Source organism: Tetrao urogallus (assembly GCF_951394365.1).
Source record: "Tetrao urogallus genome assembly, chromosome: 2".
Classification (NCBI taxonomy): Eukaryota; Metazoa; Chordata; class Aves; order Galliformes; family Phasianidae; genus Tetrao; species Tetrao urogallus.
This window is the reverse complement of record NC_136814.1, coordinates 65,179,749-65,193,659: the sequence shown is the minus strand read 5'-3', so window position 1 is coordinate 65,193,659 and position 13,911 is coordinate 65,179,749. Positions and strand designations below refer to the sequence as shown.

General features: G+C 38.8%; 1 protein-coding gene across 1 annotated transcript in view; it reads left to right on the top strand.

Moving 5' to 3' along the window:
• Positions 1-13,911, top strand: part of SLC16A10 (solute carrier family 16 member 10) — a gene marked incomplete at both ends in the record, with an annotated part of 60,727 nt that overhangs the window by 45,143 nt on the left and 1,673 nt on the right. The window contains one exon of the mRNA XM_079549889.1: positions 12,176-12,319. Coding sequence (XP_079406015.1) covers positions 12,176-12,319 — 144 coding nt within the window. The remainder of the gene's footprint in view (positions 1-12,175; positions 12,320-13,911) is intronic.

The following is a 13,911-nucleotide window of genomic DNA, read 5'->3' as shown; positions in this document are numbered from 1 at the left end:
ATGCATAGTCACTTTGGCCTCTCTTTCATCTGGATGTCACTTATTTTCAGGGCATTACTTCCCTGTGGTCTTTCAGCTGTCCTTCCAATGACACCATTTACAGTAGGAAGTTTCCTGGGAAATAAGAAATCGTTCCCTTCTCAGAAAGTTTGGGGAGACCTGTTCATCTGCAGCCTGTAGCGAAGAGATTGGTTCTTCTGTCTTAGCTTTCAGGATTCCACATTTCCATTACACTTCCACATGTTCCTTAGAATGTAGTCAGTACATTGGCAGAACAGGATCCTTGTCATTTATTGACAGCTTCAAGGATTATAACCTAGGTCTTTGAGGTACCTGGATAATATGGAATCTTCTTAACAAAAAATAATTAGTGATGAAGTATTTAGAGGCCTGATTGAGGAGCCTGGTGGGATTTTTAAACCCTTGGTATTCGCACGTTTTCCCTTGATGCAGTGAAGACTAATAGCAGGCACTTGAGTTTCCACATTTGCAAGTATATAGTTATCTCACTGAGTTCTAGGTTGTGTTCAGGCTTACAGATCAAAACGCAACATCAAAAATGTACCTTTTGCCACACGCCTGTTTTGTCACATGCCAGGCTATATTTCCAGTGCAGTGAATTGCTGAGAGTTGGCCTGTTCAACGGACAGGTATTTTTTTCTGGATTTGTTTCAGTTTTCTCGAAGTTCAGGAAGACCGTGGAAAGCTTCTGTGAAGGAACTCCTCCTGACATGCAGGCCAATGGTGCTAGTGAGCAGTTCACTGGGAGAAGAAACTCACTGGCAGTATCCCCAAAACATAAACTGCCTTTATCTTTCAAGAATCTGTTCTCTTAGACAATCTCTGGGCCTACTGCAATCATATTTTCTATGATCACTATAGTCAGAGAGAAAGGTCATAGTACTTCCGCAGTTATGGAAGCTTTAAAGCTATGGATATAACAGAAAACATAAAAATAAATAAATAAATAAAATAGGCAATCTGCTTTTCAGTGGAAGCTAATATGAGCTCAAAATTTACACCATAGCGATGAAGACCAGGTTTTTTATTCTGGAGAGGTGCATGGAAATAGTTGAAATCTCTGTGAAGTACTTGTTTATGCATATAAACAAACTTATTCACCTTCTAGGCTTCATCACAAATTCACATGGCTCCAATAGGCTCAGTGTATAATCAAGATGCTATAATTGCAATATAGTTGTTTAATCAACAGATATCAAGATGTTGTAATCACAATATAATCGAGAGAATCAAGCAAGGTAGACAATGATCACAAAAGAGAATAAGTGGAAGAGCCTACCCTTCAGCTGAGCTCACCAGAAGACACCAAGAGAGATGATCTCCAGAAGAGATCTTTCCCCTCTGGTAGCCAGCTCTTAAATAGGTCTAAGAGGGGTGGAGCCAGGCTCCACCCATTCCGGCAGCACAGGTGAATTGCCTTCACCTTTGCTCCTCTGGCTGACTCATGGCTCGCCTCAGGTGATTAATCAGAGGTTCAGGCCGTGACTCAGCAGTTCCCATACAGCTCAGTTATCTTCTCTTTGTGGCCTAGTCTGCCTCCAGATTATCTCTGTTTGTTACATTGAAGTTACTGGATCTAATTGCTATAGACATGTATAATGTCCTTGTACAAAGATAGTGATGTCTGGTCTGTACGTACTAAGTTTTGCTGGAACATCCACTTTGTTCTTGTTCTTCTGCAATAAGGTGTTTTGTTTTTTTTTTTTCACCTCAAGAACACAACATAACCAACAGGAGGACTTGCTGATGTGGTTCAGAGATGATGCAGGCTTTTGTTGCAAAGCAGATTTGGTTTCTCTTCATTCTTCCTCTCTGTAGGATAAGATCCTTGAGTTTCTGTGAGTCAACTATTTTTTGCTGGGACTGCCTTCTCAAATTAATCGGTATGATACCTTCAGCTCTGCTCTTCACCAGACAGCTATTTTGGCTTGCTGTTTCTCAGCTCTGTAGCAGTGCTGTGCTTTGCTCTGCCATGAAGGGATCTGTTGTGCAAATTCAATGTAGTGCTCACATGTGGACTACACTTGTCAGTAAAAGACATCTTGTGCAATCAACTCAGAAAAGAAAAGCCAAGCTCTTGTGAGATCCTCTGTACTTAGTTTTCCTAAAAACTTGTTCAGAATTCTTGCTATGTACTTCAAAAACTGTTTTTGCTTCTATGCATTCTGTTTGTGAAAGGCCTTGTTTATTCAGGAATAAACAGTCTCTCCATTTTGCCCGTTTGAAAAGATAGCCATTATACCAAGGGTATGGTGAACACCCAGAATATTCCCAACCAGAGCTCAGCTGCTGCATCTGCACAAACTAGAGGAGAGTTGGGTTGAACCTCACTATAGTAGTTGGAGGACTGTCCACAGGACCCAAGCCATTGTTCTTAATACTGCTTTCAGATATTTTCACAATTCTTCAAGGACACCCTACTGGTATTGTGTTCCCTAAATACTGTCAGAAGTGCCATCTCTAGATGAGACTCTTATGAAAAACAAGTTTCAGTTACTTTTCTTGCTAGAGTGATCATTTCTGCATTATGGTGGCAGTTCTGTAGTGTTCTCTGCAGTGGAAAGTGAATCTGCTCAAGGAGTCATGGTAGATAGTTGTTAGATGCCTTGCAATAACTGAAGCTCTTCAGGTGGTGCATTTTGTGTGCACAGTCCTAATCCAGCACCTCTCCCTTAAAGTCGTGTGTCTCTGGATTTCATAATGGAGACAAATAGAAACGCAGCTGTCCTTACGTTTGAGTGCAAAGAATGGTGAAAAGGATGACATATACTGAATGGACTGTAGTAACCAAACACCTGCCAACTTAAAGCATTTAAAATACATGCACATCCACAGTAAAGTACATACACATAGCACATCCTGAAGAAATTCAGTTCTTGTAAGGTAAGTATTGTCTTCGTTTTGTGAACCACTTGTACTAAGTCATACATTTGCTGCTTAAATTTAAAAAAAAAAAAAGTATAAAAAGTGTTTAATTTCTGATCAGCATGTCTGGATTTTTTACTATTAAACTGGGGGAAACAAAATTCACCCTCCATCACCATGTTCACTTACTTTCCTTGGCTGCTGTTGAAGAAGCCCACTCATTTCTATGGTTCTGTGATTTCTTCAGATCTCCATCACTCATTTGCCTGAAGACTACTACATTTTTCATTTCACAGAGGTTACTGTTCAACTGTTTTGTAAAGATAGGATAGTAACTATTAAATGATGTTCAGTAGCAACAGATAGTTGTGTCATACAGATTTTTCTCTATACTGTAGGTAAGCTGAGAAAGTTAGAATTATACCTGTTGATTTTAGTGCTACTACATTTCTCATCCACTTTGTCTACCATTTTTCTGTCTCCCCAGAAAGAGTAGCAAGGCTCTGGTTTTGTAAAGTCCTATGTAATTAAGCAGGTTATTTCTGAGACCCTAAATCTTCAGTGGCTCCCCATGCTTTACTTGCTTTTCTAATCTTTGCATTTATTTCCCTTCAGATCTCAACATCTGCTGCAGTTTCACTGCCCAGGTTAGTGAATTTTTCCCCCTTTATCCACTTCTGTAATTATCCTGTGCACCCATTTCTTTCCCAGTATTCCTCAGTGTTGATCTGGCAGTACTAATTCTTGACTATTATATCCACTTTTGATTTTTTGGGGGGTGGTTGGTGGGAATGGGAAAGAAAAAAAAACTATTTGTTATGAAAAGATATTTAAGCTGTTTTCCAAGTGCACAATGGAGGAAGATAAAAATCATAAGTTACAAAAAGAGTAGAAACTGAAAAGAATAAGTCAAGTATGTGTATTTTGCTTTTCACTAGAAGTATATGAAAATTCACTGCAAAAAATACATTAGGTAGCAGGTGTGTTCAGGTATACACAGTAAGATGTTGAAGGAGAGGAACAAAGCAGATTTCCCTGTGTTTATGCAATACAAGCAGATTGTAAGGTCTGAGTTCCATTCTAATTCCTATTGTATCAGTCTCTATCAGCATGCTACTTGGTATATCTTTTGGATAACCCAATTGTATCAAACAATGATACAGTTCAAAGCCCAGAAAATAAAATTGCAAACTTAAAAAAATATATTTTTATTGGTAAACTCAGTCTTTTGTCTTTTTGGGGTGCTTGAAGCACCTTGACCTGAATTAAACTCTTCACGCGCCTGTGGCATCACAACTAATTTTGTGCTGTTCTTGTACAGAGTAAAGAAAACGAATGATTAAAGCTTAGTAGAACCTTCTTTCACTCATATGCAGACTGGGCTTGGTGTCTAGTTGTGGACAGCTCCAGGAAGTGCTGCCTACAAACCATCTTCAAATCCTCTCTAAATCCAGGCTTGTGAATTTCTTTTCATGTATTGCATTTACCTTTGAGGAAATATTGAAATCCATCCTTTTCCAATTAGTTTTCACAAGTTGTCAAGTTGTGCTCTATTCTCCGGCTTCTTTTTTGCCAATTGAGGTAAAATTTTAAGTCCTGCTGAGTAGAATATTTCCTAGGAAAAAAGAAAGATGACTTCAGATTGCTTTCAGGCTGGAAAGAAAACTGCATAATAAAGAGCTATATCTCTGTAAGAGTAGCAGAAACTATCATTATGACCTCTTTTTATTGTGTTTTAGAGAAAAATACAACTACTTGATTGAATTTTTCATGATCATGATCTGGGCCATGATCTGGAGAAGATTTGCTTTGTTTTCTTTTTCTCCTTGTTTGCCAGTAGAATGAGACAGGCCCATCAGTCAGCCCTGCCAAAGCTGAGGTGATTGTGAGCATATCCATAAGTAGATCTTAAATCTTGAAGTCTTGAAGATGCCCTCAGAGTTATGTGGTAGCTGAATAAAGGCTTGAGAATGTTTTGATTTCACTCAGCTGAATCCTATGGTGTCAGCAGTCTATTCCTACAAGACTCAACAACAGATCTGTTTATCTTCTAAGTTTGGAAAGGCTAAACTGCATGTGTAGCCACAGACGTGTATTACAGTTTTACTTAAGTGTGCTAAACAAAATTAGCCCGTTCTGTAAGTTTTCAGTTTAGCTTTATAAACAAGTACGAACTTGCAAGTTCAAGTATGAACTGAGTATTAACTTTCTATTATTAAGTATTAGCTTCTTATTATTAAGCATTATTTGCTCGTTGGTTCCCTCCCCGTAGCTGCTTTGGCAATCGGTGATAATTGTGTTTAGAACCACTAGTCAAAGGGTTTTTTTTTTTTTTTTTTTTTTAAATAGGCTCAGTGCATGCAGTGTTAATAACCAGTGATTATTAATGAATTTTCCTGTAGCTGGTTATTTGCAAAGGATCCGTTGTTATGGTATTGCTTGATTCCTTAGCACAAATTAGATAGAACATTTTGTCACATTAGTAAATGCTACAATGATTTGAAAAGAATTATTATGTTACAGAGTTTTACCAAGTTGGAGTGTGTTTAAAAATGACCAACAAACAAAAAAACCACTAACAACAAGAACAACAACCCAAAAAAACAGTTTTCAAGTTACAGTAAATAACCAGTAGGAATGTACGTGGGGCTATATACATCCATCAGATCACTGAATGGTGGACAATAAGAATCGTAGTACTAACTCTAATTTATAGCTTATCTAATATCAAACTAGAACTTAACTAGTGTTAAAAATCTCCATAGCCTCTTTTGATCTGTGACAGCTGGCAGTTGTTCTGTATTCAGAAAAACTTTTTTAATGTCTAACTGAAGGTCCTTTGGTGCAGCTTAGGCCCATTGCTTTGCTCTGGCCTTCACACCCATTGTGGGAAGCACATACTATCCAGTTATTTGACTACAGACGGACTTTGTTGAAGGGCATATTTTACCATTTGTATTTATATATTTTTTAAATCTTTCTACAATATAAGCCTTTAAAGCTTGTGCTTACTGCCAGATCTGTATTTTGGGTTCTGTCCAGGTAGTCTATGTCTTTAGTAATGAGTAATGTCTGCATAGGCATAACAATACAGCTGAGGCTTTACTAGCACTGAGCAGGCTGTGAAAATCACACCGTACAGCTTATGAATTGACCCATCTATTATCGTTTTTGCAATATGATGGCATTATTGGAACGTGCTGAAGTTTGATCTGCTAGCCTTTCAGTTCCCTTCCTGAAGAACTGCTGACAGATTATTCTCCTCTTGTGTTCATTTATCTAATTTTTTATTTTTTATTTTTTTTTACCTTGTGGTGTTTTTTGAGCATCATTTACCTCATGAAAATTTTTATGAACCTGAATTATGTTTAGCTCACATTACCTGATGAGGATGCCCAGGTAATTTTGAATTTCAGTTCTATTTCATTGTACCTGCAGATGCCCTTCATTTGATGTCATTTGCAGATTTGATAATTATCCCTCAACTTCACTATCCATATTGTTAGTGAAAATGCTTATTAGTGTTAGACTGGGGCACACTCATTCTTTTTCTCAGTCTCTGTGAGCTTTCTCAGATACGTGTGTTCCTTTTCTGCCTTGTGGCTGCTTGAGCCAAGCCAATCCATCAGCAACCTTGTGTCCATTTCTTTAAGCTGTCTCTTGTGGCTCCAGTGGGACCCGGCCTCTGTTGAGACTGAAAGTGCAGTGGAAGAGCAAGGGAGCAGAAGTTGTGGGTCATCTCTTTCTGTGGTGTAGGGATTGTCCCGTGCTTCAGGCTGCTCTGTCCCCAGCATGTTTTCTTGCACCATTCCCCAGATATCTTTCAGGCCTCCCAGCCGACATGCACCTTTTCAAGCCCTGAATACTGGTTTAGTTGCTTTAAAAACAATCACACTGATCTGACTCTATTAAGTGAAAAACTAGTTACTGGTTAACCTTGCCTTTTTTCTCCAGTTTGTCTTACACATCCTGTTGCCTATTTGATCTCTGGGACCATACTAATTCTTCACGTGTTCTTATAACATTTCTGAGATAAATTCTGAAATAACATTTCTGAGATAAATACATATATTAATTATTCTTTTTGGGGGCAAATTTCTTCAGGACTTGCTATTTTGGAAAACAAAACAAAGCTAATTTAACTATACGAGTTTTTCTTAATTTGTCTGAATTCTTAGCCTTTTTCACCTTAAAAAGTCTTCACAGTTAGTCTGTTGACTGTTGTAATCTGAATTTAAATAAAACTGAACATCTGAATCATTGATGTAGAATTATTCTACTTCATCTGCTTTATTTGGTGGAATAATAGAAAAATCCTTGATTATCATGTAATAATCACTGTTAATTCCTGTTATTCTTCTGTTGTTATGTAGATTAAGTTGACCAGAGCTATAAAGAGGAACTATCACTGCCGTAGCAAGTGCATAAACAGGAGTTATCTGCAAGTTGTCCAAGCTGTCACATTCTTGTCATGTGAATTCATTCCATTTCTTAAAAAAAAAAAAAAAAAAAAAAAAAAAAAAAAAAAAAAGCAGAAGAAGCTCCTTTATCCGTCTGAGATCCATTTCTAAGGGAGTGCTATCATTCTACAGTAGGTATTAATAGTACTATTTCATGCCTTCTGGCATGTCAGTCACTTATTCAGTTAATGTTCAGAAGTCGATAGTATTTCAGAAATCATAGAATCATAGAACGGCCTGGGTTGAAAAAGATCACAGTGATCATCCAGTTTCAACCCCCCTGCTATGTGTAGGGTCGCCAACCACCAGACCAGGCTGCCCAGAGCCACATCCAGCCTGGCCTCGAATGCCTCCAGGACGGGGGAATTCTGTCCCTTTGCTCTTCTTTTGGTCATCAGTAAATATCATTTCATCAGTAGAGTCAGTATCAGAAATGTATTTGCCTTAAATGATCTTCCATGTGCCTACTATCATAGAATTTTCTGACAACTGATTTCACCGCATGTTTTTGCTCTTTTTTTGTGTGTGTATGTTCTTCTCTTATAGAATAAACAATGATTTATCTAGAGTTATTTCGCACTATGTCTTTCAGTACATCCTGAAACTTTCAGCCTTCTGGGGCACCTGACATCTCATGCACATCTGCATCTTAGATACCTGTAGTCATGTTTCACCACTTGCCATTTCAAGAAATCAGTTTAGCTTTGGTTGTCTATTAGAACTCACGTTCTTCTGAAAACCCTAAAGAATGCAAAGTTTGTGTGCACTGTCCTTTTACCAAGAGAACCCCCAGCTCCTTTAGAAAACTGTGAATTTGGAACAGATATGTTTTGCTGGAATATTATATCCAATTCACATATTGCAACAGCAATCTCTGTGAACGTTTCCTTTCTTTCATTTAAAATCAGTGTAAGAGTAATGCCAGACATCAGGACTTGTAGCATTTTTCTTATATGAGCTTTTGATCGTGTTCAAACTTTTCTAGGTTATATTTTGCTGTTGGCCATCTTTTTCAGTGAGAAAGAGATTATGCTGCATTTAACCTACTAAAGTTTTATTTGATTGGGAATTCCCCAAGTGGAATATACCCAGGAGGAAAGGAATTGATAGAGAAAAAAAATTCTTACCTGTTTATTATTTCTTTCAAATTTGTGTTCTTTGGTTCTTGTGGCTGGAGAAAAGAACTGGATCAGTACATGGATTTTTCCCCCCCTGCATCATGGATTTGCTGCCTGGACATAGCTACATGTGTATGCATTGAATAGAAGGTCTTGTCAAAATCTGTGTCTTTACTGGATGGAGAGTTACCTGAGAGAGTGCTTCAATAACCCTTACAGCCACTACCATGTGACTAATCGTTATTTTAGTCTTATCCTAAAACGAATGAGGATTTGTACAGTAAGATCTGTGTGTTGCCCTGATACAGAGAACAAGATTGTAAGGTAGAATGCTGGTGCCAGGCATGTATTCAATTCCATTGTATATGTCTACATCTTGATTTGGAAAATGGGATTATACAAAGACAACTTCTTCTAAAATAGTGTAAGTCTGGCAAATCATGCAGACTTTTAGCTGACTCAGTTCCATTCTTCTTTCTGTAGCATGGAAAAAAGAATCTCAACTTCCTTTGGAAAAACGCTGTGTACTCTAAAATTGGAATAAATGGGGGTGGGGGGAGAAGCAGACAATTCTTCATTTGATAATTCCTTTGTTTTATTTGCAAACTTACAGCCTTTGTAATTTGGAAGTGTGGCAGAACTTGTGTCACAACTCACTGTTCAGAGATCTGCAACGCTAGATTTCCTTCAGAATGCCTTCCTTTGGATCTGCATTGTTTGTACTGGTTAGCTCAGGCACAATTGCAGGTTTCTTCTACTCTTGAAAAAATTAGATTTGCAATTCACCATGCACACAGCTGTAATGGGAAGAGCTAGGTATGTTACTGAGCCTGGACAGAACCTGTGCTTTGGCCTTGGTGTCTGCTGGGTGCTTGGGTCCCCATTTGACTGCCTCAGAAGTCATGTAACTTTAACATGTATGGTTCTACAATGGCAAGAGTGTGTTGATGCATGACATGCTGTCTGGGAGAGTCCATAAGCCATTATCCATCATGGGATTTTTGAATAGTTTTGTCAGTTAAAAATGTGGAAATCTTGAATGCTGGAGTCTTTCTGTTTAGGCTGCTTCATTGTAAATAAATGTATTTAAATTATAGTTACAAGATGTGTCTCTAATTCCATAATTAGTTAGCACTTACAATACTGGATAAATTCTGAACCAGTGTATTTTCAGATATTCAGTTAGTGCTGCTTTACTTATGTTTTTAGCTAGTGACTGTAACACTGGAGACTGAATGTGCTGTTAAGGAGTGTGGGGTAGGATCAGAGGATAACTGAGATGGGAGGGACATCCCGGAGATCTCTGGTCCAACTCCTGATCAGAGCAGAGTAAGTCAGCCTTCAGGTCACACTGGCTGGGTCTGGAAAACCTCTCCGGATAGCCTGCTCCACTGCCTGTGTCCTCCCATGGAGGTGTCTTGCTACATCTAGCTGGAAGCACTCTTGGAGCTTGTGGTGCTCTTAAGAGGAGTGAACTTAAATACTAATTTAGATGCATGAAGCTCAAGATAAGTAGCAATTATTTTCCTACTTCAGTTGGCTGGATCTAGTATCTTCCCCCACCCCACCCCGCTGACCTGAGAGGGCAGCATTTCACCCTGGGAGCGTTGCTTTGAGAAAGCCGGTTGCTCAGTTGTGGGTACAGGGTTAATAGTTATCTAGACATAGAGCTTTATCTTACCTCTTGAAAAGCCTCTGGGGAGTGGATAAATGAGGTCTGCTAATTAAACAACCTAGAGGCTGCAGAAACATGAAAGTGGAACAGGTGAGAAGAACGGCAGAAAATTCCAAGGTTTCTCTGCCAGCTCAGCCGGCAGGTGTTGACAGAAGCATAAAGGTGGGGATGGGAAACTGCCAGCTTTGCTTCTCCCCTTTCACAGGAAGGATTTAATGCAGCAGCTTATTTGAATGTCACTCCAAAAGAAAAATTCAGATTTTGTTCCCAAAAACAAGAAAAAAGTTGTCAAAAATAGGAATAGCAAGTGTATTTCCTCTGAAGCTAGATTTTATGCTTAAAAACAAAACAAACACACCTCTTATTTTTCTTGTTTTCTGACAAAATCAATTACATATTAGACAAATTGATATTAGATTTAATAGTTTTCTGTGGCATGTAAAAAAAAGGCATCTGGTTTCATATTTAAGAATATCAGAATAAGCCATAGCTTAGCAAACCATGCTTATGCTGGGGGGAAAAAAGCTCAGCTTGTGTATTAACGAGTCTCTTGAGTACTTTATATCAGGGAATAAGGATTCTGTAGTTCAAAACTGTAGAATCATAGAATCACCAAGGTTGGAAAAGACCTCCAAGACCATCCAGTCCAACCATCCACCTACCACCACCATATCCCCACTAAACCATGTCCCCATTCAACATCCACACATTTTTTGAACACCTCCAGGGACGGTGACTCCACCACCTCCCTGTGTGGGAATAGGTCACAGAATCACAATTATTAATAACAAAAACTGCTCTGACTTTTTACTAGCAAGGTCTGTCAGTCTGTAGAAAAAAAAACCTGAGGCAAGGTGAGTGCATCATTTCTTAAAAATCAGTTTCTTCAGTCTGCTTCTTCACACCTCTGAGTCTTCGCAGTTTCTTTTTCAGCAGTAGTTATAAGCATAGAGGTCACAGGATTACACAAATAATTTCTGCATCTCTTCATGCATACTTTGACATACTTGGTGTTGCCAGCAGCATTTCAAAAAGTGGTTAATGCAAAAGTCTGTGTTCTGGGTAATTTCTGGTTTTTGTGGCTGATTTAACACCCTCCCCCAAGAAACAAATCATGAAACCCACCCCAAAGCAACAACAACAAACAATGACATGGAATTCTTGTGCTATAAAACTCATAAAAGCTATTCCTTGCGATTCCAAAAACAATGGAAAGGAAACCCAAATCCATCCATCTAGTCAGTCTTGTGATTTTTTTTTTTTTTTTTCCTTTTACGTGACTCAGAAGGTTGGAATTACTGATACTGTTAATTCATCACATCTGCATTTGATGTTCTACTGGCAGAACTGGAGGTCAGTTGCTGTAGTGCTTTAGGTCAGAGTGGCTTGTGAAACTATTTCTCCAGTCTGTCTGCCTGCCCTACTCTCTGTTGCTGTTATCATTCGCACTCCTGGAAGGCCCTGCCTGCTTTTGGCATTGCAGAGGGTTCCTGGTCTCTGGATGCTGGGACGAGGGCCCCTCCTGTCTGCACTGTCTGCCTCTGCACTCTGCCCTTTTACTTCTTGCTCCTCCCTTGAACTTTGTTGTAAATTTGGTAGGATCCGTGTCTGTCTTAATGCACAGATTAGGACAGTGCTGATACTCGTTATTGATTCAGTGCTTTGGGACCTCAGTATGCCCTAACCAATGAAGATTGTTCGTGGATTCAATATTATGCTTCTTCCTTTGCTAGTGCATGAAATGTGGCTGGGGGAGTGTTTCTGAGATTTTAACTTCTGGTATTAGCCTTGCTGCTTTCTTGAATGAAGGTCCTTACATGTGAATAAAGTGAAAACACATTCTCAGGTTCTTCTCATTGTGTTGTGCTTGATACTGGTAACCCAGTGCAAAAAACCTTCCTGCCCAAGCAGAATATGCAAGTTGGTTGTGGCCATATTTGAAGTCACAGATTCACAGCTCACCTCTAACTCAAAAATTTAATGGTTTTCTCTTCATTTTAAAACAAGTTAACTTTCTGAACCCTCTTTTCAAACAGATGAAACATGTGGAAGACAGATTTGGTGACAGTGTGCAAGAAGAAGTGCTTCTGCTGTGTCTGGGCGTTACTTCAGGAATTGGCCGATTGATCTTTGGCAGAGTTGCGGATTATATTCCTGGTGCAAAAAAAGTTTATTTACAGGTACGTCTTCACGTGGTTTTGAAGGAATATATGTACACAAAAAGCATTCTGAAGGCTTTGATTGCAGGTAGGTAAGTAAACAATAAAGTGGCTGAAAATGTTAAGCCTGAGAGATTTCAGCACTCTAGGAAGCAGTCTGGCTGCTGATACTCGTGGGCCCCTGATGCAAAATTTATGAATCTTTCTCCTGGTCTTTTTTTGATTCTTATACTGAGAAACTGGTTACTGAGTGAGGAAACCTTTGGTGATTCTGTAGGCTCTTCTTTCCCAGTTTTATCTGTAACATCTTGATAGTTACTGATTTCTTCAAGTTCCTCCATTAAGGATTTTCCCGTTCTCCTTTCCTGATATTTCTTAGGTGCCATCTTGGTGTAGCATTTGTTCAGTGCGTAGCACATGCTGATATGGCCAAAGAGACTATTACAGGTGCTTAGCTGAGAAGCTTTTGCTGTGTGAAGTAGGTTACTCACAGTCACATGGAGGAGGTAAAGCACCACTCCTTCAATTTCCAGAAATGCAGAAGCTTGAGAACGAAGATGGAAGGAAGATGGATACCCATTCCATCCACGCTTATGAGCACTGTTTTTTGAGAAGTTGGCAGTTTGTGGGTTCCTTTTTTTTTTTTTTTTTGAGAAAGCTGTAACTTGCATGTTACCAACTCCTGAGTGTTCTTGTTGTTTTTTTAAAAATGAGAAGTAACAAGGGAGACATCTGATGGCTGTTCTCTGTACTACATTACTCAGAGCAAAAAGAATTGAGAAAGAACCAACTTTCTGAAGTGTCTGTTGCCATAGTCGCGTGCATTTAGACTCCCTGATGAAAGAGCCTGGAGCCTAATCTCACTGATTTGGATTGATTCAGTACCTATTGTTACAGTCTTAGGAAATTTCAATATTAAATTGAAAAGTGAAAAGATAGCATTGAGGTGTTACATGATTTACAGTGCACTGATACCTTCCATTATTTTTGTGAAATACATGTCAAACTTGCAGTAAAACTCTGCCAGCTTTTTTATTCTTTTTGCTGGATGGAACTGAAAGACCAGGGATCTGCTTAACATGTGAATTCTGTTGCTTTTAAGTAACATTGCTTTCACCAAATTTTAAGGGAGGAAAAACTTGCAAAGCTCTGTCTCTTCATCTTCAGCTCTCCTGTTTCAAATGAGTGTTTTCTGGAGGGGAAGTGAATATTCACAAGTGGTCAATCTGGGTCACCCAACAGTTCATACAATCATCTTGTCTTGTGCAACACTATTTAAGAACCAATGCAGATGAAAGTTCTTTCCTCTTGGAACTGTTCTCCCTTACAGTTGAACAACTTACAAGAGCTCTGTCCAGTAAAATCAACATTCAGCTTTCTCTTTCTGTGCTCCTCAAAGAGCTCTTTTGCTGGATTTTGCTTTGTAAGTGATATCTTCACTACTAAAATTATACATTCTACCTCTTCCAGGTAAAGCATAGAGATTCTGGCTTTAGTGCTGTGTGTAATCTTAATATGATAATGTGACTAACCTGGTCAACAGCATCTTGTTTAGAGTTTGTCTACATATAACTATATAATTTCTTGGTTATAAATACATCTTAATATTTGTA